This window comes from Drosophila innubila (assembly GCF_004354385.1).
Source record: "Drosophila innubila isolate TH190305 chromosome 3R unlocalized genomic scaffold, UK_Dinn_1.0 2_E_3R, whole genome shotgun sequence".
NCBI classification, from domain to species: Eukaryota; Metazoa; Arthropoda; class Insecta; order Diptera; family Drosophilidae; genus Drosophila; species Drosophila innubila.
This window is the reverse complement of record NW_022995380.1, coordinates 31,428,468-31,454,388: the sequence shown is the minus strand read 5'-3', so window position 1 is coordinate 31,454,388 and position 25,921 is coordinate 31,428,468. Positions and strand designations below refer to the sequence as shown.

Sequence of the window (25,921 nt, the reverse complement as noted above, 5' to 3'; positions counted from 1 at the left end):
TTCGTTGTCCATTTGTCATCGCTTTTGTCAGCCACCAATTCTGCAAGTGCAACAGCAACAGCACAAAGAAGAAGAACTGCAACAATTGCAACAGCAACAACAGCAACCACATCACAAAGTAAAAGAGCAACAACAACAACAACAACAACTGCAACCTCAACAGCAACCAAAACACCAAAAACAACAACAACTCCAAACAACAACAACAACAGGAATATTGACGACAGAGCGACAAGGACACGCCCATTTTTGTTGTACGCCCAGTTTGAGAAGCACAAGAAGCACAAGATTTTTGCCACTGCCTCAGCTAACTGCGATTTAAAACGCTACATTTAGTAGGCCACCACAACAAACAACAGCAACAAACAAGTAGTAAAAATTAAAGAATTGCACAACAAAGTCTTGTGCCAACCACAATAACCACAATAACACTTCAAACTCCTCACGCATTTTTTGAAAAGCAAAGAAATAAAATTATACAAAAAAAAAAAAAAAGTAACGGCACTGAGGCACGTCCTCATTCCCGCTTCCGCCCTTCCAAAAAACCGGAAACTGTAGCTCCCAGGCAGTAGCATCAAAAACAAAATGGCGGATGGTGGGCATTCATTTGTGAAGAAGACATTTCATAAGCCAACTTACTGTCACCACTGCTCGGATCTACTCTGGGGCCTCATACAACAGGGCTACATATGCGAAGGTAAGTCTATCTATATTCAAAACTATAACCCTGTTGGGACTACTAGGATCAAACCCCATACCAACAAAAAAAAAAACTCTATGGGATTATGTGTCCCACGGAAAATTCCTACTCAATGCCTACTAGACCTAAAGTCAGCTAACCTATTCAAGTTTCTTCAAATAGTATCTTGGTTTTCAAAATAAAACTCCGACCCGAGAGGATTGAGTGAAAATCATTTTTGAAAATTGATCTTTTTTCAAAACTAATAAGTCTTAATTTCTTCTAATTGTCAGTGGAAAGAGTATCAAACAAACAAAAACAAATTTTAAGACCAAACACAAAAAATCTCTACCACAGAAAAAGGTATTAAGTTATTTTCTGTCATCTGGGGACTCATATGTATAAAAAAGTCGGTTTGAGCCGTGTTGACTTTAATTTTAATGATTATGGCTATCAAAATATAATATTTTCTTCAGAATTATTTGGTATATTTTCCACTTTAAGAATTAATTAAATATGACACGTTCCAGATATATTGAAAATTTCATACAACTGTATAAAAATACATTTATATTTATATTCAAGCTCTATTTCCTTACTCTTCACTTTTATTAAAACCTCACAACTGCTTCAGCTTATAGTTCTAGAAATAGATACTGCATACTTAATTAAAGAAACGATAAATCTAAAGCTACATATAACTTTGAACTTTATATATAGATTTATTATTCTATTTTTATATACTTTCTTGTTCGGGACAATAAACAAGATTAAATCTATTGCGGGAAGAATCTGTTATCTGTTAATTAATTATGGATATTCTATATTCTTGAATTCTTAATGACTAATTTTTATAATTCATATAATCCTTATCTTTAAATTCCGAAAGACTTTTATTAAAGATTAAAATAAAAAACAATAATCTTACATGAAATTTCCATGGTTAAGATCAATTGATCAGGCTTAGAGAGGGATACTTGGATAGTTAATGAAGATAGAAACATTGTATAAATTCGAAAATAATCTTGTTAAGAAGTCGTTTTATTTTTAAGAACTACAACTTTTGATGGATCTTACATGTGTTTTTTAAGTTAAGGTCTGTTGATCATGTTGTCAGAGGAAGTCAAGTACAGTGAAGTGTCGCTGGTCGCGCATAAATGTGATCGTAAATTCACGTATATACGTCGATTCGTTTGTGGCAAACACTTGTGGCATCAACGCAGGCATAAACGCTCGGGGAATAGATCGCAAAGATCCGAAAGATCGCAAAAATCCGCATCCAAAAGATGTAAAAATACATTTGTCTAGTTTTCGGAAAATACTTTTTAAATCACCATAAAGTTGTAGTACGGGCGGAAAAGTAATTTCTCGGATTTTTACGTCATTACGATAATGATGTATTGTGATGATGACGATCATGATGATCATTATTATTTTGTTGCTATTTGTGGCGCATTTGAACTTTACCGACGTCATAGACAAATGATCGTGTGGCCAATTTGCCTCTTTCCCTCTCTTCCTATAATTTCTTTGTACACCGCATTTGGCCAGGTCGGTAGAGAATACGGGGAGAGAGGGAGGGTGGTCAGTCCTCTCCCAATTGGAAGCTTGTTAAGTGCTTTGCTTTAATTTGTTTACTCGAACAGTTTTCTTGCTCTTATTATATTTATTCTCGTTTTATTTCATTTCATTTAATTTTAGTTTAGTTTTAAAATTTAATTTGCCAACGCAAATGTTTATGACCGAGAATCTCACGCGCTTGCCTCAAGTTTTGTCGATCACATATTTCCCCGAGTGAAAACTCGTGCCTTTTTTCCCGCTTGCAGTTACGCTTATCCGTTCAATTTCGAAATAGTATATACTTATACTTAGTATTGCAATTTGACAGTGTCAGCTAAAAATAAACACACACAGCTCTAGAACATAAATATTTATACATTAATAATATAAATTGCTGCATATTATTATTTTTAATGTAAAAATTGTAAAAACTTTTTCTAAACCAATTCTGAAACAACTTAGAATAAACATATTTACAAAATCACAATTAATAATAATGGTTATTTTAAGAGCACAACAAGTTAAAATATCATTCACTTATGGTAACTTTAAAAGAGCGTGAGATATACCAATAATCTTCTTAAAGTGTAATCTATGAAATTTCACCATGATTTTCAAATTTATGACCAAACAAACAAAACTCATAAAAAAGTAATTACAACATGAATTTTTTTTTTCTCGATAATAATGATTATTGTTCAAGTTATCAAGTGCAACTCAAAACTCAATTTTTTTTGAAATGATGAAATTATTTAAAACTAAAACTTTTAATGATTACAGTCGCTGGTTTTGTCATACGTCCGAATATAACAGTTGAGTTTTAGACACCATTTTTGCATTTCAATTACAATAGAAATTCACATAGCAAAGCTATGTTTCTGGCTCTCAGTGTTGCACTAATTGAGTTGCACATTTAATTGTGGCAATTGCAAATGAAATGAAGTTTCAAATGCAAGCGGAGGCGTAAGCCACATAGAGAAAGAGAGAGAGAGAGAGCGGATGGAAGAGAGAGCGAATTAGGCGAGAGAAATCAGATTCACCCACACAGTTGCTAGGCAGCAACAATTCTCCTTCTCTCGCTCGCTCGCTCTCGCTCTTTCACTCTCTCTCTCTTTCTTAAAAGTAGGTCGAGATGCACTCGCACACACATACACACAGTGGTGGGGGTGGAATGCAGCAGGTGAGCACAAGAAACACGAATTGAAAATACATACAGTGAGTCAAGAAAGAGTTTTGACAAAGTCAAAAATTTACACAATCTCTCTTGCGACAAATGTATATAATTTTTATGGATTCTTATTTTAGTTATTTTAATTTGAGATAGTTTTCATCGTATTTAACTATTAAATAGATTTAAAAAAAATTTGAGTAATGACTCAACATTATGTTGGTCATTTTATAACCGATTTTAACCGGCTTATGGATGAAATTTCGAGTGAAAGCCGTTCTTAAAAGACTTAATTAATAGTAGTGAATTGTAATAATAGTAATAGTGAATTAATATATATATAAGCAAAAGGATTGTTGAAATTAGCAGATTTTAAAAGTCTCTATTATTATTATTATTTATATTATATATTTATGTAATTAATTATTATATAATTAAAAAAACTGCTTATTTATCTATAAATAACAAAAATCATTTAACTTAAAATGTATACTCCCTTTATTCTACACAAGAAACTTTGTTTAAAGAATATGTTTATATTAGTTGCTTGTATGTAAATTTGTACTTTGTCAAAGTATTTTTCTGACTAACTGTAAATATGTGTTTGTGTTTGTGTGTGTGTATGAGTGTGTGGGATGTTGCAAGCCGGCTGCCTTTATGTTGGCACACCTACACTACCCATAACCACCACTTCCCCACCCCAATCTCTCACTTGTTGGCCGATAGCAACGAAGGGCTAAAAGTGCGTCATCAATGGCCGCCATGAATGTGGCGGAACCGACCGAAAACCGACTTGCCATATGCCCCAAATGATGGCAACAAGGAGGGTGATGGGTAGGGGGAGGTGGAGGGGTAGAGGGAGTCACAAGGGGTTGGGGGTTGTGCTGCTGTTTAATTACCTTCCATCCATAGTCAAAGCCAAATGTTGTTCATTCATAACAAACGAATAAAACGAATGAAAACTGATTTTTTTTTTTTTAAGAGGGTCGTCAGTTTGGCTGGCGGTTCAAATCGCTATCAAAATGGCTGACGTTGTATGCCACAGTCAAATTGTGATCAAATCTTTTAGTACACTGCCACAAAACAACAAAAATGATTAGTTTTGAGACGAAGATTCTTAAATGCTCTGATAAATGTATTCAAAATTATTAATTTTCAGTCGAAATTTCTTACAAGTTTTTTAATATGTATTGAAAATTATTAATTTTGAAACGAAAACTCTTGTAACAAAATTTCTCAAACATGTGAAAGAAAGATTTTTTTTAATTGAGAAAAACTCTTACTTGTAGGAGCACTAATTTTCGTTTTTTTCTTTAAAACTTGTCATTTTTTATAAATAAAATATTTGACATCACCGAAATACATATCGGTTCAGTTTTCGATTCCGGTATGTCCCAAAGTAGCTATTTCTGTAAAATATTGTACTGGTGTAAAAATTTATAGTTAAAACTGAAAAGATAAAAAAAGACCTATTAAATACGAGTATTTAAAATTGTAAAAGACTGCGAGTATTCAAAAAATGATTAAATGATCCAACATTCGTTGCATGGAAAAATCGAATTAAATCAATGAGTATTAGAATGGGTATATGCTATAGTATCACTGCGGACGGCAGTCCGCGCTAGTGACGAAAGGAGCAAAAAGGGTGCTTCACAGCATAAGCAATCCAAAGTACAGAAATTGTTTACTGGGTATGCAAATCGAATCTTTCTATCAACTATCGCAGCTGAAGGCAATGTCGACGTCAGCGTCAACGTCGACGTCAGCGTCAGCGTCGACGTCGCGCAGTTTGACAGTCTTTCACAACAGAGCGTCACGACGCACGCGATATCCTTGACTGTTGCCTTGTGTGTGCTTACGTACATTGCGAGCGTGCTCCAAGTGCTCTGTGTGTGTGTGTGAGTGTGTGTGTGTGTGTGTGTATGGGTGTGTGTGAGACAAAGTGACGGACCAGGCCAACAAGTTTTGTTAGTTGTTTTTGAATTAAATTCAACCTAACACAATTGAATTGAATGTTGTAATGTAAATCCTAACTATTAATCGTGCTTAAAATCCAAATGTTAAAATTGAAAATAAAAGAGTGGAATTGGCGACTAACTTTTGGGTTTATTTGAATTAAAGAATTTAAGTAAAATTAATTCGAATACCTTTTAGAAAGGCTTCAAGTTTAGGTCATTTATTCCGGTCGTTCGAAAATACGTATTTTATTTTAAAATTGGACTTAATGTTGCGCATACGTCATGTTATCCGCGGTCAAGTTCAAGTAAAAGGAATATAGTTACTCGTATATGTGTATGTGTGTGTGTGTGTTATCGAATATATTTATATATATTAATCATGCGTTATTTTGATTCAGTCATTTCTATATTTACTTGTGGCTTCATCTACTTTTGAGTGAATTTATTTATTGGATTGTGCAGTAGATTTTGCTTCTGAATTGATTGCCTGCAGTGTAGTGTAGTTTCTATGCAAATATCAATTTTAATTGTTGCTAGTGTACTACGCATGTCAAATTGTGCGTGTACATGTGTGTGTGTATGTGTGTATATGAATGTGTATGAATTGACAAAAATGTTTGCCATCTTATGCCATATTTCTTGCCCTTAACTTTTAGCATACTTTTGTTATAGGCAATTTGACTTTATGTTTCCTTTGTTATTGTTGTTATAAAAGCAACACACACACACACACACACACAGAACACAAACCCAGCAAGAAAATTGCAATGGTAAAAGTAAAAGTGTGTTGAGTTTCGTGAATTTCCCAACCAGACGGCAAAACGAACAAAGAAGCAGAGAAAACATTTCAAAATTTCCCATGCGTCGCTCTTATCACACACACACACACATATACACACACACAAATACACAAACATATATACATATAGACACACTTATGTATATACATATGTACATGCGTATTTTGGTATACATAATATCAATGAAAATGCAAGACTTTCTCTTTTTTTGCCTTAAACTATCTTAAATATATATGATTAATAAGGAATAATAAGCCCCTTTAGATTCAAAATTTCATTTTGTATTTAATAAAAGAAAATAGCAAATACTTTTTAATAAATTTAAATTTAATTTTTAATTTATATAAGTATTTTCGAATTTTATTTTATTTCAGTTGACATTCATTTTAATTTTTGTTGTATTACCAAACAATTCTTTGACATACTGTATAAGTAAATGATCAACTATTTATGCCTGCTACTTTTCTAAACATAAGATTATGTTTCACACAAATAGATTTATATATATATATAAATATATGTATGTATATATATTGTAAGTAGCTGCATTTAGTTTCGTGCCAACGTCACGTTTTGGCCAAAAATGATGATGATCCACTTGGAAGATGCAACATGCGCCGTAGAACAAATCGCGGGTACTCACAACATTCGTTTATTTATATAGCTGAATAACAAGAGCAACAACAAACATTCATGAGTTCATTCATGACGTCAGAGCGTCAGCGTCAGAACGTCAGGTCAGCGGCCTAGTTTTTTGGTGCCTATATACATAGATACGTGTATACATATGCATATATATATCGTTACAAGCTAGTACTTATGTATTTATACCATTATGATTGTTTCTAAATATACAAGAGCAAGCAGTGCATACATACATATGTATGTATATTGTACACATAAATATGCTTGCATAGTGTGTACAACTTTCACGCATTGCTAAAAATAAAAATAATAATCGAATTTCTAATATAGTACTAAGCACATATACAGTGGCTCACAGCTTATTTGACCCACTACGTTATAAATATGAAATTTAATGAGAATATTTAATTTTAGCTTAAAAGCTATTTACCAAATCGGCGTTTAAATATATTTTTAAAATATGCGTCGACAACAGAAAATTCTTAAAGTTATCTTGGTTCTAAGAACATTTTAAATAAGATCAAGTTCTTATTAAAATGATCAAAACTTCTTATTTTTTTAAGATAAATGTTCTTAAATACTCAAGAAGTAATACAAAAAAAATATGCCAGTTTTTTAATTTTCAATATATTTGTACTGTTGTTTTATTTTGATACCCATAAAATTTTATTTCTCACTTAGTATTTTTTTTTTTTATAAATATTCCTCTTAGTTCCTCCTTCCTTGGCAAGAGTGGGATTCTTATATTAAGAAGTGAGATTTTTTAGATAAATATTCTTAATATTAGGGTTTTTTTTTTATAATGGTCTTATATTAAGCACAAAATATTTAAGGTCATTTATTTTTCTTTCTTCCTATTAAAATGTAATATATATTAATCTTTTTGTTGCCCAATTCATATATAACATAATATATAAAAAAGGGAAATGCAAATATTTCACTCAAGCATTTAATTTATTGAACAAATCTGCGTTTCCATTTTATTTATAACTTTTTGCCATTAAAATATAAATTCATTTAAAATTTGTCATACATTTGTAAGAGTAGTGGGTCAAATAAGCTGGGAGCCACTGTATGCACATATACAACTGCAAATGCAATGCTTCACCTTTTTTTTCGGGTACGTGAGCTTTAGGGCAGCAAGCAGTAGTGAAAGGGAGTAAGAGCGCTGTTGTTGTTGCTGCCATTCACACACTAACACAAGCCTAGAAAGAGCGTGTGTGTGTGAGAGTGTGAGAGTGAGAAAGGGCTAAGTTCTTTGTTTGCCCTGCATTATTTCAACATTTGTTTTCGCTTTTGTGTGTGGCTCTCTGCAGCTTTTTTCTACGCTCTTGCAGTTAGCCACTTAGCTCTGTATGTGTGTGTGCATGTGCATGCTTTTGTCTATGTGCGAGTGTGTGTGTGTGTGTGTGTGAGCGTGAAACTTCAATGAAAAGTGTGCCCATGAACTCAAGAGCCAACATGAATGGCGGCTAAACAGTGATGACGTGGGATTGTCCTCAGCCCTAGGGCATAAAATGACACACGTACATACATATTGTATATATAAATGTATATATACACAGAGCGAAATAATCAAGAAATTCGTATTTAAAACTCCAAATTTCTGGGTATAATAGATACTAATAAAAATCAAGTACTTCGAATATATTTCCAATACGATATCTTACAATATAAGAAATAAAGATTTTTGATATAAAATTTTACAAACTTAATCTGTGAGTATTCCATGTAAAAAACCGACCCATTTCTTGTAATTTTAGAGTTCTACTTAATTTAAAATTTTTTCTTGTCAGCATGGTTACTACTTGACTAAAGAATTTTTATGCCTATTTTCAGTAATTCTATAAATTAATTTAAAACTAAAACTGAAAGATGAAAAATAAACTAAATATGAAAAGTTTAAAAGCCTATGGTGTTCAAAAAAGATTAAATTAACCAAGGATTGCGGAAAAATCAATCAAATTGGGACTATTATTTTTACATCATTCGTCATTCGAGTTTATTAACTTAAGTGTAGTATTTTTTTTTTTCTGTGTGTACCTGCCTAAAGTAAAATCATTGTATGTTACATTATAATAAGCAAAAGACCATTATGTGTGCAAGAGGGAGACAATTGAATGACACTTACTATATATGACATATATATTTATATTCTCTCTATTGTTTTTTTTTTTGTTTGCAGTTTGCAACTTTATCATACACGAACGATGTGTCACTAGCGTGGTAACGCCCTGTTCCGGCATTGCGCCCTGCATTATAAAGGTGCGTAGAATTTTGTCAGCAAACACATATCATATATACATACACATTTAGACACATATAGTCATCTCTATTCGTTGTCGTCACATTGCAATTGAAATTGAAAATTGAAAATTAAAAATTAAAAATAACTTGGCAAACATGTCATGTCGTTGTCATTTGTCGTTGGACAGAATCCCGTCGCCCATTGTTGGTCGGAGCCGACGCATCACAAGAGAAAATTTTGCACTGTTTGCCGTAAGCGATTGGATGAAACGCCAGCGGTGCATTGTTTAGGTAAGCTTCCCACCTTATCATCTATCTCTCTCTATCACTCACTCACTCTATCTCTCTTCCTTTACCTACAAGTTCTCTCACAGTTTCATAGCAGTCAGTTTATTTTTATATGCATTTCAATTCACAATTGCTGTCAACTGTCACATCAGTTTATTGTTCACATTCACTTTTGCACATATCATTGTTCTCTCCAAACTATATCACATTTTTAATATAATTTATTTGCAATTTAGAACAGAGTTTTAAAGCTGTCAATCTTATACAGTTTAGAAATATTTTATTTTATTTATTGATTTACTTTATTTATTTTTGTTGAATAGCAGTTAACATTGAATTCTATAGGAATTTTCAAAGCATAGTTTTTAGAGCAGTTCAGTAACAAGAAAACGGTTACTTATATAATATGAAAAAGTACCCCAAGAGATTTTTTTATTTATTTATTATATTGCCAATCAAACCATACATTGAAAAATATTGAATATTTCCAAATTTTGGAATTTTCTAATTTTTATCTTCCCAGTATTTTTTTTTAAATTTTTATTTCTAAATAACAGAATTCATAATTTTAGTTTTAAAATTTTTTTTCCAAGTTAAATTGTTGCTAACTTTGTTTTCTCAATTTTTATATACAAATTTTCATATTCTGAGCAATATTATTCGACATTCATATTGGGCATCGTATTTCTAATTGCTTAATAGTTTTATGGCAGCTACATTATCACAAATTTTGCCTTATTCAGTCATAAATTGTATAGCTCTCATAATTTTCGATATTTTTTAAAGCCGACCGTTAATACCCTTTTTTTTGTTCGTATTTGACAGTTTGCGAATATTTCGCGCATATTGAGTGCCAAGATTTTGCAGTGCCCGATTGCACAGAAAATGCTACTTATGTGCCCGGCAAGGAGTTGCTTAATGTGAAGCATCAAGTGAGTGACCACATTGATTCATCGATTAGTATCAATATTGATTCGATTATAATGTTTGACTAAATTCTTTGTAGCATCATTGGCGAGAGGGTAATCTTCCATCAACGTCCAAATGCGCTTACTGCAAGAAAACCTGTTGGTCTTCGGAATGTCTCACAGGTGAGTGTTTACCATGCGTATACTTGGTATTTATTATAGAAAGTTCAAGTATCTTTTTAAATCATTTGCGTGTATCGAGTGAAATCAAAAACAATCAATATCATTTTTAAAAATTATTAAATAATCATTACGATGTAATTTTTATAATAAAACATAAAAAAAAAAGTTCCCTGGTTTGTACTATGCGTATACTTGATATATTTTTTATAATTAATTTGGCTGCAATACTCTTTTTTTTCAGGCTATCGCTGCGAGTGGTGTGGCATGACCACACACGCTGGATGTCGCATGTACCTGCCAACCGAATGTAATTTTGGTATACTACAACCTATCTACTTACCTCCGCATTCAGTTTCGATACCACGTACTGAGGTGCCAATCGAGGCGATTATTGGCGTCCAAGTCAAATCCAAGACGTCGCTAGTGCGCGATTATTCGTGTCGTAAGTACCAATCGGGTGTTCATCCCACAAATCAAATACTAGGGATGGGTATCGCCAAAATAATATCGATAAATATATTCATATAGAAGAAAATATCTCATCGAATCAGCGTTGCTAATTTAGCTAATTTATAGCTCGGTTGCTAGTAGACTATAAAAATTATGACAACATTTTATCAAAAAGAATTAAAGTTTTATTTTCGAATTCAACTGGTATTGGTCAATTAAATTAAATAAAACTAAAATAAAAATAAATAGCTAAAATAATAAATATTCTTCAACAAAATAAATATGAGAACATTTTCCGATATATTTTATTCAAAAATATTGTGCATCATAAGAAAATACATTTCGAAAACATATCGTTTCCCTGTGTCGATAAAATATCAATAACAGCATATCGATACCCATTCCTAATCTTAAAATCGCCCATTTTTAAATTCAACGACCAATTATTCTTCGCCTCACTCACCCAACAAACAATAATCACAAGCAACAAAAAAAAAAAATTATATATACCTAAATAAAAATCAATAAATATCAGCTACATCAGCTATCGATGTTGTGCACACACATGTTGTATATCCTCACATCCTCTCAGAACCATTTAATTGAACATTATCATCTCCAGCTCGATAGGATCATTCTCGAAAAAAAAAAACACTTCTCTTAACTTGTTGCGTTTTTTTCAAGTGTAAAATTCGTTTTTCCTCAGCTGCTTTTTGGTTGATTTGATTTTAATTTAGATTTATTTATTAAGTTGATCAATTTTTTTTTGGTTTTTTTTTTTTATTCTTTGAACGTTTCTTTTTTGGTTACGTTAGCCAGCCCGGAGCTCGATGCAGACGAGGCCGCGGCTGGTGAAATTGCTGCTGAAATTGGTGCAGTGAATTCTGTGATTGGTCTCAGGGAGCTGCTGGAACTTCATAGGCAGCGACTTGAGCAATCGAAACAACATTTTTTACTTTCAACACCGCCAACGCCCACATCCTGTGGCTCCATCTCATTGTGTGTGTCCCCGACGCCATCTTTGACAGTGGACAGAGAGACAAGTCAGCAGGAACAGGAACAGGAGCAGGAGGATCAGGAGGAGGATGGCGGAGTAACGGAGCAGGATAGCGCTCTACAATTGACTACAACCTCGAGCAATGCACCTATTCAAAATCCATCCATACAAAAATCACCCTCCACCAATTCCTCATTGCATCTGCTCTACACGAATCTCTGCCGTAAATTGGCCGTCAAACCCGGTCGTCGTGTTCCGAGGCGTAGAATAAACTCCGATGACGATGACTATGATGATAATGATCATCATCATGATCATGATCATGATAATGATGACGATGGTGTCTGTGATATAAGTGGCGGTGATTTAAGCGATGACTACGATCACTGCGATGTCAGCTTAAGAAAACGCTCAAGTCGTCGATCCGCCCGAGATGTCAGCGAAACTGATTATCACGGCGATGTGGAGCTGGAGACGGGGGAGAAGGCCCGAGAGAGCTGCTACGAGACATCCGATACGGGCGGTGAACTAACGAATACGGATGAGCTCGATTCGAGCATGAATCTGATTAGCAATCTTAGCTATAATAGTAGTAATAGTAACACCTCAAATACATCCAATCAGCATAAATCCATAACTGCCAAAGCTGTGCCAACATCAGCCTTAAAATCACATCCAAAGACTGCCAGCGCTCTTCAGGTCAAATCGAAGCCATTGTCCAAGCCAAAGAGCATACTCAGTGCACCCAAAGGTGGCTCCCTGAGCTCACCCAATTCCAGTGATTGCTCCACGGCGGCGGTCGGACGGAGTAAATCGTTCCAGGAGCCGGGCATCTCACGTTACAAGAAATACGGACGTGGTTTGTTCCAGCGAAGACGCTCGAAGCGTTCTCCCAAAAGCAACTACAGCCTGGACAGATTATCGCAGAATATTGAGATAACCATACAGGATGAGGATGGCAATTATCAGCCCTATGATGATAATTATCATATGCTGACTGCATCAGTTCCTCTCGATGCCTACGATGATGTGGAGTATGAGGATTTGTATTTGGATGATCGACCTCATCAGCATCATGGACTCGGACTTGGACTCAGTGGCGATGACATTGCTGGCGATATTAGTGAAGGCAGTCGTTCCCCAGCCAGCAGTGATATCACCGATAGTCAGGCACCTGGACAAGGTCATGTCTTCGGTCGATTGTTGCGTCGTGTACGCGGACTAGGACTCTCTGCCGGCTGGCGTAAGCCTCGTTATCAAAAACGCCGAGGTGATTAACTACAACAGCTACAACAAGCTCCATTTGTAAACCAGAGCTGGGAATACTCTTTAAATCACCACCTCTTAACTAAAAAATACATTTCATTCTTTATGTTCGACTTTTTTCAGCCAAAAATAGTTTTTTGATAAAGTTAGTTCAATATTTCAGACACCATATCCGTTTCGGTTTCGACAACTATGGTAAATGATCTTAGGTCGGGCTTAGGTATGATGATCAAAAAAATTAAATTCAGATGAATTATAGATTTAAATGCAGAATGAATATAGAAGCCAAACCATGTTGAAAACGGCATTCCGCTTGAAAATCGGTTTAGTTTTGCCAAAGTTATGACAGTTCAAAGTTGCTTAAGTCTCGGATCTAGCAACTTTATAAGTCAAAAATTTTGATCAATTTGACATGATTTTTTACAAAAAAATGAAAGGTCTCAAAATCGAATTTAGAGTGTTGTTTTATACTAATTACGATATAAGGAGTTGATTAAAAGTCAAAACTTGAGATTTAAAATTTTGAATTTTCAAAATTTCAAAGGGGGGACCCTTAGCATTGAAATCGAAATTAAGAGCAAAATATTTTTTTTAACGAACTTAATAAAGTTTGAATGCACAATCAATAAAGAGGCCAAATCATGAACAAAATGACATTCCGGATGAAAATCGGTATAGTTTTGACAAAGTTATGACTGTTTGAAGTTGGTCAGTCTTAGGATCTAGCAACTTTACAAGTCAAAATATTTTTAGAATTTCACATTATTTTTTACAGGAAAATGAAAGGTGTGGTGTTATTCTAAATTTTAGATCGAGTTTTATATCGAAATAGAAAATCGCCAAAAATAAGTATATATAATATATATTAATAAAGTTTGACTGCAAAAACAATTTAGAGGGCAAATTATGATCAAAATGACATTCCGTTCAAATATCTGTTCAGTTTTGTTCAAGTTATGGCAGTTTGAAGATTGTCTGACTTCGAATCTTTTCGTATCCCTGTCAGTACAAATTTTTTTTTAGTATTTTCCTTGGCAATAAAGTTTTACTGAATTACTGAAATAACTTAATCAAAAAATTAAATATTAATTGGAAGATGTGAAATAATTATATCAAAACAGATTTTAATTATTATTCCCAGCTCTGTTGTAAGCTACTCTTTGAATTCTCCTTAAAGCTAACAGCAACTCTGCCACACCGACTGCCGTATACTCTCTCAGTACTCAGTGCGCTCGATTGGCAAACAAAAATTTGTGTTTTTCGTTACGTTTTGTTTGATTATTTATTTTGGACCTTTCTGGTTATGTTCTAGTTTTTGAGCTAACATGTTTCGCTTTAGTTAATTTCTTATTTGTTTAACCGAATACTAAAACTCTACTAACCCACGCCAAACTAATGCACCCATTTTGCATCGCATCATATCGACAAGTCAGTCAACAAATCACCAGCCAAATCACAATCACTAACACACCAATTTACACCCATAGACTGCTCTCACAAGATCGACAAGAAATCATATACTTCTTGTTTTATAATTAATTAATATGGTACTTAAATACTTCATATACAGAAGTAAGTAAGCCCCAATTCAAATTTATTAGTTTGTGGAAAAAGAAAAACACTATTTTTGAAAACTGTTGCATACATTTGGGCGCTCTTATTGTTGTGCACAACTGAAAACAGTCTTAGATACCGTTATGTTTATGGTGGAATAACGGTTAATGATATTAGGCAATGTTTAGCCAGAAGTACAACAATTTAAGAGACTTTAACTGTTACACAGAGTGAAAAAATCAAGTATTTCGTACTTAAAACACTACATTTCAAGCTTCTTTCTTATTAAGATTGATCTTACTAAATCGAGTATTTTGAACTTATTTCAAGTTAGGGATCTTATATCAAATATCAAAATAAAAACTACAATTTAAACTTGATACTTGAAAATTCAAGTTAATTCGAACTTAAAATTAAAATTTTTAAGGGACTTCAGTTTGTTATCTTGTGAGAGGAGTTAAAAGCAGCAAAAACAGAAATGTATTCATAAATAAATTCATCTGCATGTTCATCTAACGCTAACACAATGCCCGATCCTGCCTAGAAGTTATAGCTAGTAACCGTTATGTATGCTCTGTGCACGTTTAGCACGCAGTATATCGGAGGAATTTAGCAGCGGAGATGCGCCTCGCTTCAAGGATGAGGAGTCGCTTGGCAAGGCCGAATCCTCTCATGGCATGAGCGCCGCTGCCGGAGGCGCCGCTGGTAGCAGTGGAGGCGGCGGAGCTGGTGGCGGAGGAGGAGGAGGAGGCGCAGCTAGTGGTGCTGGCAGCGGTGGCGGTGGTTCTTCCACCTCGGCACACTATCGCCCCGAATCGTCTAGCCACAAATCGGACAAACGAGAAGAGAAGGATAGAGAGAAGAAGGAAAAGGAACGTGAAGAGAAGGACATAGGTAAGATTTTTTCAATCTATTTATATTTCTTAATAAATATATTAATTATTCCTACTCTTGATTGAAATAAAATAGAACCAACGATATAATATAAAAGCATTCAGTTGAATCGGAAATATCCGGCTTATATTTCTTTAATTTAAAATACAATTTAGATAAAAAAAATTACTGAAATATTTTCAAGAAAAAAAACTTAAATTTAAAATAGAAAATATTAATTTATAATAAATTTATTAATTATTCCTATTTTTCCTTGACTGAAATAAAATAGAACCAACGATATAAAATAAAAGCATTCAGTTGTATCGGAAATATCCGGCTAATATTTTTTTAATTTAAAATACAATTTAAATAAAAAATTACTGAAATATTTTCCAATCTATTTATATTTTTTAATAAATTTATTAATTATCCCTACTCTTGATTGAAATAAAATAGAACCAGCGATATTATATAAAAGTATTCAGTTGTATCGGAAATATTCAGCTTATATTTTTTTAATTTAAAACACAATTTAGATAAGAAATTACTTAAATATTTTCAAGAAAATAAATTTTAATTTAAAATAGAAATTAGAAATTTATTCTTTTTGAAACTAAAAAGTTATGTATGGAATTTTCTTATGTATCTAGAGAATTTGGTGTGAAATTGATTTTTGAGATTAATGGTTGTTATTTGCGGATCCATTGCAGAGATGATCAAGGTCTTTGACGGCAACAACTCATTCCGACGGCAGCAGTACCGTGCGATCATCGTACAACGGACCTATACCCTGGAACAATTACTGACCACCGCCTTGCGGGCATTTCACATCACACGTGATCCGCAGGCGTTTTATCTGACGGATCTGTATGCAGCTGCTGGAATGGAGGATGCACCATTGCTGGATCCGACGCCAGTGCTGAATCTGACACATTTGGAGGGCAAGCGACCGGCCATGTATCTCAGGTTTCACGACAGAGACAGAGGACATGTTCGTGTCTATCCTGGCAAATTGCAATGCTCACTGGAGGATCCGTATGTCAATGTGCCAGTCGATAATACAACAGTGATCAAGGATTTGATACGCGATGCACTCGATAAGTTTGGTCTACAAGATAACCAGATACAGGATTATAGGTAACTTTAAATAAAAGCAATTGCTCGTCCCAATTTAAGATTGTCTCTTGATCCTTCCCAGATGCTCGGAAGTGCTGCTCGATCGCGGCGTTACCGAACGCATTCTTTCATGGAACGAAAGGCCTTGGGATATTATGAAGCAATTGGGCAAAGACTCCATACGTCAAATGGAATTAATGCGCTTCTACATGCAGCACAAACAGGATCCCCATGGACCAAACATTGCTCTCTTTGTGGGCAATCTACCCACTGGACTCTCGCAACGCAACTACGAGCAGATCCTCAACAAATATGTGACCGATGAGAATAAATTCATCAGCATTGGACCCATCTATTATGAATATGGCTCAGTGGTGCTGACCTTCGAGGATGCTCAAAAGGCGGTAGGTGTTCTTATAGATGCCATTGGCAAACAATGATTAAAAATACTTTACTCATTGAATTCAGTAAAGAATTGACAAAGTTTGACAGCTTAAAGTTAGATAAAACTCTTTGTCCTGACTTGATTATGCTGCAATAAACCTAATTTAATATCAACCGTTTCAGGTTCGCGCTTTCTACAATCTACGCGAAACGATAATTGAGGACAAGAAGCTGTTGGTGCTGTTGTTGCCAAATATTGAACCCAGCATGGTTCCCTCGGATGTGAGGCCACTGCTTGTCTTTGTGAATGTCAAGTCTGGCGGTTGTCAGGGCTTGGAATTAATATCGAGCTTTAGGAAACTACTTAATCCATACCAGGTCTTTGACTTGGACAATGGCGGACCGTTGCCAGGGTAAATCGAAATCTGAAAATAATATCTAAACTTTCTTTCTTTAAAATGATAATTGTTCTGTTTGCCACTTTTTAGACTGTATGTATTCCGTCAAATCACCAACTATAAGATCTTAGTGTGCGGAGGAGATGGCACCATAGGCTGGGTGCTACAATGCCTGGATAATGTTGGTCAGGATTCGGAATGTTCTAGCCCACCGTGCGCCATTGTGCCGTTAGGAACAGGTTAGTACCGTCTTAGTACCCACCCTATTCAATGATCTTTGACCATTCTTGAGCAGGCAATGATCTGGCACGCGTTTTATGTTGGGGCTCCGGTTACACCGGTGGCGAGGATCCCCTAAATATGCTGCGTGATGTTATTGAGGCCGAGGAGATACGTTTGGATCGTTGGACGGTTGTCTTCCATCCGGAAGATAAGCCCGAAGAGCCAGCGATGAAGGCGCCCTCACAAACAACCGGTAAGAAGAAGAAGGCTCACCAAGCACATCTATCGCAACAAACAAATCAGCATCATCAATTACCGGCTCTGACATCGAGTGATATATCAGGTCATTTGATGTTTCCAAATTTAATTTATTCTTTCTACTATTATACTACGTTTAAACGTTTCATTGTCTAATTCTAACCTAACCCACATAAAAGTATTAATCCCCCAAGTTTAAAAAAAAACTACCCTGTAAACCAAGAGAGCGAGAGCATTCTCCAATTCCAATTGTCGTAATTTGTTTTAAAACTCTTAGCTATTGCTGTAATATTATTCAACAAGCTTATGATTTTTAATGATAACTTTGTTTAACATCAAAAGTATATCTGCAACAGATTCTTCTGATGATTCTTCTGCTAAAGAAGAGTCATATTCGCCTTGAATCAGTTGCTTTAATATCATTTGTGTATATATTGAGTCGTTTGCTTAAAATTAAAAATTAAAATTTTATACTATAGCAAAACTATATACATATCCCATAGTTAAAAAAGGAGTTATCTAATTTCAAAATTTTAAGACTTAACCTACAATTTTGAAAACCTACCCTCATTATGACCTCGAGTAATTACCACTTTCCCAACCATTAGTTTGGTAGCTGATTTTAAAAACTTCACCTTAATGATGCCTTAACCTCAATTTTCAAAAACTTAATCTTAATAGGCTGAAAACCCGGGTAGTTCCCACTCTTTCAACACAAAGTTTGCCAACTGACCTTAAACTACGATAACTTATGATAAGCCATACCTCAATATGATTAAAACCCAAGTATTTTCCCGATGATAAATGACAACCAAACCTGAAAATATAAAGGCTTAAGCTCATATTTTGAAATCATAACCTCAATATAACTATAACCCGAGTAGCTCCCAATTTCCCAACCCAAAGTTGACAACTTGACCAATAATTTTAAAAATCTAACCTAAATATGATTAAATCCCTAGTATTTCCCGATACCCTAACCCAAAGTTTGGTAGCTGATGATAAATGCTGTTAGTTTTGGAAGTGTATACGATGTATTTGTACACGGATAACAACTGCATGCATCGCTTCCTAGTTGTTTATTGTCAAATTATATATTATCAAGCAAAAGATCAGGGAGATCAGGTAATGTATTTATCGAGTCAAGTTGAAGTCCTGGGGAAGATTTAAGCCGGTAAAAACTCTCGTCTTCTCGTTGTACATTTTGTAAATTCAATGTGTCGATGTCATGTGTTTTTGATGTGTTGATGTGTGTGTCTGTATCTGTGTGTTTCTCAATGAATTCATCCAGAATCCCGACAAAAGACTCAATTAATTGCTCTTCGATTTGTGAATTTAGGTGGCGCCCAAAATGAGGACAACTCACAGATATTTGTGATGAACAACTATTTTGGCATTGGCATTGATGCCGATCTCTGTCTGGACTTTCACAATGCACGCGAGGAGAATCCCAATCAATTCAATTCCCGTCTCCGCAATAAGGGATACTATGTGAAGATGGGATTACGCAAGATTGTGGGACGCAAAACGGTCAAGGATTTGCAAAAGGAGCTGAAACTGGAAGTCGATGGCAAAGTGGTCGATTTACCACCAGTCGATGGCATCATTATATTGAATATATTGAGGTAACTACGAATTTTAAACTGCTTTTTTATGAGAGTATACAATATATTATCTTAGGTATAGTGTGTCCAAATTTCAAACTTGTACCTCAAGCGGTTTGACCTGTACAATGCTCAGATACATTTTAACTTAATGATGCACAAATCAGTTTTAATTGGATTTTACTGGGGTTTTCCCAAAAATAAATAATGACATATCAATTAAAAATTAAAATTAAATTAAACTTTTTTCACTTTCAGCTGGGGAAGCGGTGCTAATCCCTGGGGTCCTGATAAGGACGATCAATTCAGTACGCCAAATCATTACGATGGCATGTTGGAGGTTGTGGGCGTAACAGGTGTTGTTCATTTGGGTCAAATACAGTCAGGCATTCGGACGGCAATGCGAATTGCACAGGTAAATATTAATCATGCACCACATCGGTCAACTTAGTAAATTGTGTTTCTCTTTATCTTTCGGTTTACAGGGTGGTCACATTAAAATCCACTTGAACACCGATATGCCCGTACAGGTGGACGGCGAGCCATGGATCCAAAGTCCTGGCGATGTTGTAGTCCTCAAGTCAGCGCTAAAGGTAAGTTTATTCATTATTTCTTTTCTATTCTCTTACTTAAGTAAGACATGCATGTTAAAGCCGCTCAGTTGTTAAAGCATGTCTGCTTTTTAATATATTTAAATAAACGTTTTTCGTATTTTATTTTTTTTTTATTTATAAAAATATAAGTTCAAATGGGACTGATCATGATCAATGATAAACATGAGCACCAAGCAAATAAGTCTTTCTTTTTATGCGCTTTTTGATATCATTATGATTTCCTCAACAATTTCTGCATATTGTCTATTTATGCGTTATTTTCTAATTGCACACCCTCAAAACAAAATTCAGAAACCCCAAAATCATACAAGACAAATGTTTTAACAAATAATGTAAAAGTATAATATTAACCCAATTACAAAAATAAAAAAAAACAGCAATATTATTTTAAGTATTTTTACAACGCAATGTCTTCGCAAGAAGACTAAAAAAAGAATTAGGATTATAATCTTACTTATCTCGTCAATAATCTAAAAAAAAAAAAAAATGAGAGACCTATAATCTTATGTTTGGTGGGACTTAAAATTGTTCCCTTTTTTATTTTAACGTTCCTGAAAATAGACTTTATTGGTAAAATAATCGAATTGATAACCGTTTCGAATATATAACATTAAATACAAATATTTTGTTAGCTAGTTTTCTATCGATTAGTCAGAAGTGTGGATGCTGGAGTTCTTAATAATAAGATTAAAAACTTGTTGATTAGATCAATTGTAAACGTAGTTCGATCTTATTATGATTTTTGTTTTTTTTTTTGTATAAACTGTGCATGCCAAACCAACTGCCACGCCCCCAAAAAAAGCCCAAAAATGTTAAAGACTAACTGAATAAATATTTGTGCTAAATGTGTGTTTTGTGTCATTTGTTTATTGTAATGTTTGATAGCAAAAACAGAAAACTAAAGCAAACAAATGAAAATTGTGTATGTTTGGCTATTTATTACATATTTAATAGAGCACCTACAGTAGGAAAATATCCTGAAAAACACCTGAAACCATGTACATAAATCAATAATAAATATAACACGAGTTTGCAGTGATTGTTTTTGGTTTATTTGTGTATTCAAATTGTTGTAAAGCATCAAATTAAACTTAAATCTAAAATAGTTTATGCATTTACAAAAATCTATAGAAATGTCCGTCTGCTTAAGTTAATTACTTAATTGTTAATATATTTGTTAATATAAGCAAAGGGAATTGGTTTTATTTAATATTTTATTGATAATCATTCGGAAAACCGAAAATAAATTTTACTAAACAAGTTGGCAACACTGATAACTGAATGTGGGGATAATGGTTTGTGCATTTGCTAATGGGTGTGTATGTGTGTGTGTGTGTGGTGAGTTTGTCGTTGAGTCGCCGCCTTTGACAATGTGTGTGTTTTTATGCTACATTCACCATAGGCCACCATGCTGAAGAAAACGAAGAGTAAGCGACGTCTAACGGAACCGCATATCTGCCCAGCTGTGTTGAGTACCTCGCTGCAAAATTCACCACAACCAGCACAACAATCGCAGCTGCAGCAGCAACAACAACAGCAGCTACAACAACAACTACAACAACAGCAGCAGCAGCTACAACAACAACAGCTGACATCTGCTGAAAATGGCGACAAGGAACCTTCAGTGCCGCCCTCGCTGCACTTTGGCAGCACATAGAGTTTGGCCTCCTCACTTGCGTCCGGTCTGCGATATTGGTTCTCCTGTTTCTTTCCATAGGCCGCAAAACAAACTATCAATTTAACTAAATAAATAGAAATAGTTGGGGTATTCCTGAAGCAGCTTCAGCTAAGATTTTGATTTTGGCTACAAAATATTGCAGCACTAAAAGTTTTAACAAGTGATGTTAATTCAAACTTTGAATCCAAAAGATCGACAAAAAAGGATCGTGTGGTCGATATATCGGTAAATAGCAAATTGAGTTGCAAATATTGAGTTTTCTAAAAAAAAATTGTATTTACTAAACGAAGCTGTCTTGTATTTTAGTGCATTTAGGAATGCCCTAAATTTTAATGCTGTGGCAAAACTGTGTCAGTTGTCTCAAAAATGAAATAAGCACAAAAATCATAGGAAAATTGCAATTGAAATTAAGTATCAAACATTTATAAATACATAAACTTAACTATAATCCAAATATACTACAAAAAAAAGCAAAAAAAAACTGAACGATAACTTGAAAATTGTGAAAAAACTGGTGCAAAATTAGTCAAATATTATTTGCCAACTGCTAAACTTTTTATAGCATATACATACTACTTACCAACGTTCTTTTAAAACTCTTTAGCCTTCCCACGCACTGCACAAGAAACGCAACAACAAAGAAAGAGAAAATAAAAATTAACTGAAAAAAATGAACAAACTGATGAACAGTGACCACCGCTTGTTGAAACTTTAGCTGTAATACTTGAACTTACCATTACACCTTATTACACCACTTCATAATTCACCACACCATCACAGTACACCACAGTGCCCCTTAAAGTTGTCTATGAATATTTTTTTATATTATTTTTCTTGCTTTCGGCCATTTTGAATGCGCTTAGAGTGTGCAGCATTAATTTTCAACTCATCACATATATTTTGTATTATGCAATTATTAATTAATTATAAATGCTGTAATTTAGTTGATTCCAATTCTTTGCATTTTGCTTGATTTACAAAATTGAATTTATTGCCCAATAAATATATATAATTAAATGCTAATCCAAGAAAAAGTGTAAAAACCTATTTTCATTTATTTTAACTCTCTTTCTCTTTTTTCTCTCTCTATCTCTATTTCTCTATATTTTACATAACATGTATAACTATTTTTCTATTATATAACTAAAACAATTACAACTACATAAACACGGACGCTTAATATTTTATAACAATTTAACTAAAATAATTGATTGATTAACTTGATTGCATATATTATTTAAAAATTAATTAATTAATTACCCCAGGCCACCATGTTAAAAAAGAACAAACTCAAAATGAAACGCCGCAACACGGAACCGACTATGATCGTCGCTGGTACGGCAACGCCGCAGCTCTCCCTGGCGTTGCCACCTAGTGTGGGGGAGGTGGGTGATGCCGCCGAGGCGGCGGATGCCGGACCGAATAATACGGATTTCTGAATATGGTATAGCGAGCGTTTGATTTAACGTGCTAATTACAGCGTAATCACAACAACAACTACAGCAACAATAATAATAAAATTAAAATAACAAAAAATTCAGCTACCAATCATAGTCATGCTCATGGTGAAATTATAAACAAGCTGACATATTCACCACAGAACTATTTCTCTAATTGTGGTGACCTATTTCACCTTGCTAAAAATTTCACCATCATTTCATAGCCAAAATTGAACTCCAAAATCAAAATGCTTGAATCAAAAAAAAAGATCAATTAACTCTTTTTATTCATATACTAATGTATACTAACATGTATTTAACAAATATTCGTATGTATGTGTATATATAAAGATGGTGTCCATATGTCATTATCATGTCATGTCTGAAATAAGTACGTTAAATTCAAACCGCTCGAATCTCTAAGTCTTACTCTGACAACAAGAACAACAACTACTACAACAACTACTACTATTATTACTACATACTACTATTAATGCAGCTGTGCGCAACGTATAAACAAGTATTATATCGGTAGTGATATCGATATCCAACAGTTTTCTTCCACACTCTACAATAGTCTGGCAAATGTTGTAACAGAAAAAATTCAAGTTCAATTATGTTCCTTATCATTTTGTTCCTATGTATATGTATGTAAAAAACAGAGAAGAGAAACAGAAAAAAACCGAAACAGAAACAGCTTAGTGATACCGTTACAAAGAGAGTTATAAAGCAACAGCAAAAAAAAAACAACATAAAAAATAGTACAAAATTGAATTGTTAATAATTGTTTAAACAAATACCAAACGCGACAAAATTAAGCAAAAAAAAAAGGAAATACAAAATTTGACAACTGCTGCAGCTTGGTATTCCGTAAACAAGGTGACTTATTGATTTCACCTCGTGGTGAGTGAATGCGCCAGCTTGTAATAACCTTACCATAATACTCACCCTACAAGTGGTTCTTGGTAGCAGCAAGACTCAAACCAAATACACTGATAAGTAACAAAACAAAATATGAAGAAAATGTAAAAGAAACTTAACTGAAACATCAAAAGTACAGCAGATGCGAGAAAATTTGTACGAAGCATTCTTAAACAAAAATTGCTGCAAATTGCATAGATTGTTAAAAAAAATAACTAAACTAATTGGGACGCAACAATTCGTACTCGAAAAATATGAAAAAAAAAAAACTTGACTAAATTCATAAACAAACAATTGATATTGGCACTAAAATTTGAGAGCAGTACGTTTAACGTATGATTAAAACAAAACAAAAGTTGAGAATTGCATGAGAACATGAGATTAAGAATGAGATTTATTTAATTTGGATGGTGCAATTGGTATAAATTTTCCCCGCTCTTGTGCAGAAATTATAAAAAAAAAATGTAAACGAATGCATTTCTAAAAAAAACGAAAGAAAACAATGTGCCTAAACACACTGATACTGACTGGTACTGTCTGTCAGTCAGTCAGTCAATCAGTCAGTCGGTCAGTCAGTTTTGGGCGTGTAAGTATTTCATGTGCATTTGTCTTAAAGAACATATTTTTGGGGCTTGAATCCGCTTAAAAAAAAAATAATAATAAAGAAATGAAAAAGAAAACAAATATACAAATTACAAACAAGAAAAGAATAAAAAAAAGAACCCGAAAGAAAAACTACAATTTCAACTTCAAAACGCTTATAAAGAAAACAATTTTTGAAAATTTTATAACTAATTTTACATTATGTCTTTTGTTAGACACAAGACAAACACACAAAAGAAAGAAAAGAATACACAGAAAGAAACTGGTTAGGTTTCCAATATTTATGCGGGGATGGGACGAATGGGCATGGTCTGCAAATACGGATATTCGCATGCCCAAGCGTTCCATCCCTGGTACACTACACAGCGTGGAAGCGTTTGTGATTGCGAATATTCGGTTCCATTGGAACATATGGAATTGGAACGCAGAACAATTGCAAATGCTTCGACCAATAAACACACACACACAGACAGACCGTTTTTATACCAATTCCAATTCGCATAACTGTTATGTAAACACGGAAATCGCATAACAGTGACTACCAAAATGTTTTTTGGCACCAAAAAATTCATGCACATTATGTTGAGAAAAATTCATAAAATAAAAATAAAAAGATACACTCACTTTAAGTTCAGCAAATCTCTTTGACCAGCTGCAATTAAGGGGCTCAGTGTCAGGGGTTAATCAGAACACACACACAATCACACCGATTTCCGTATACTCTTTCTTAGCAAACGCGCACGTTTGGCCCGCCAACCATTTGGCTATGCAATGGATATTCTAAATAAAATTAAAAACACTGCGCGTCAAAAGTAAACATTTGAAATGTATAATTTTAAATTTTTTATAATTACAATATTACAATTATTTGGCTATTGAAATTACAAAAACCAATTCGTTAAAAAACCATCCCAGATTGCGTAGCCAACTGACTTTTCCAAATGTGCGTCATGTTGCGCACTTTATTCAATTTCGCACTCGAATTATCACTCGAACTCGAACTTGAATCGATTAGCCACTGTCACATAAATTGCAGCTCGCAGGAGATTTGAGTTATTGACTTGTTTATACCAAAATACACTGCAACAAACACAAAACACACACG

General features: G+C 34.1%; 1 protein-coding gene across 1 annotated transcript; it reads left to right on the top strand.

The window, feature by feature from the left end:
- Nucleotides 1–448: 448 nt before the first annotated feature.
- LOC117792241 (diacylglycerol kinase theta) lies at nucleotides 449–25,363 on the top strand. Its single transcript, XM_034632299.1, is given in 16 exon segments — nucleotides 449–697; nucleotides 8,996–9,075; nucleotides 9,246–9,348; nucleotides 10,171–10,277; nucleotides 10,352–10,436; nucleotides 10,678–10,882; nucleotides 11,922–13,153; nucleotides 15,292–15,597; nucleotides 16,290–16,716; nucleotides 16,778–17,099; nucleotides 17,263–17,716; nucleotides 17,773–18,042; nucleotides 19,297–19,582; nucleotides 19,820–19,976; nucleotides 20,047–20,154; nucleotides 23,119–25,363. Coding segments are annotated over 16 exon segments (4,428 nt in total). The 5' UTR covers nucleotides 449–585; the 3' UTR covers nucleotides 23,293–25,363.
- The last annotated feature ends 558 nt before the right edge of the window (nucleotides 25,364–25,921 follow it).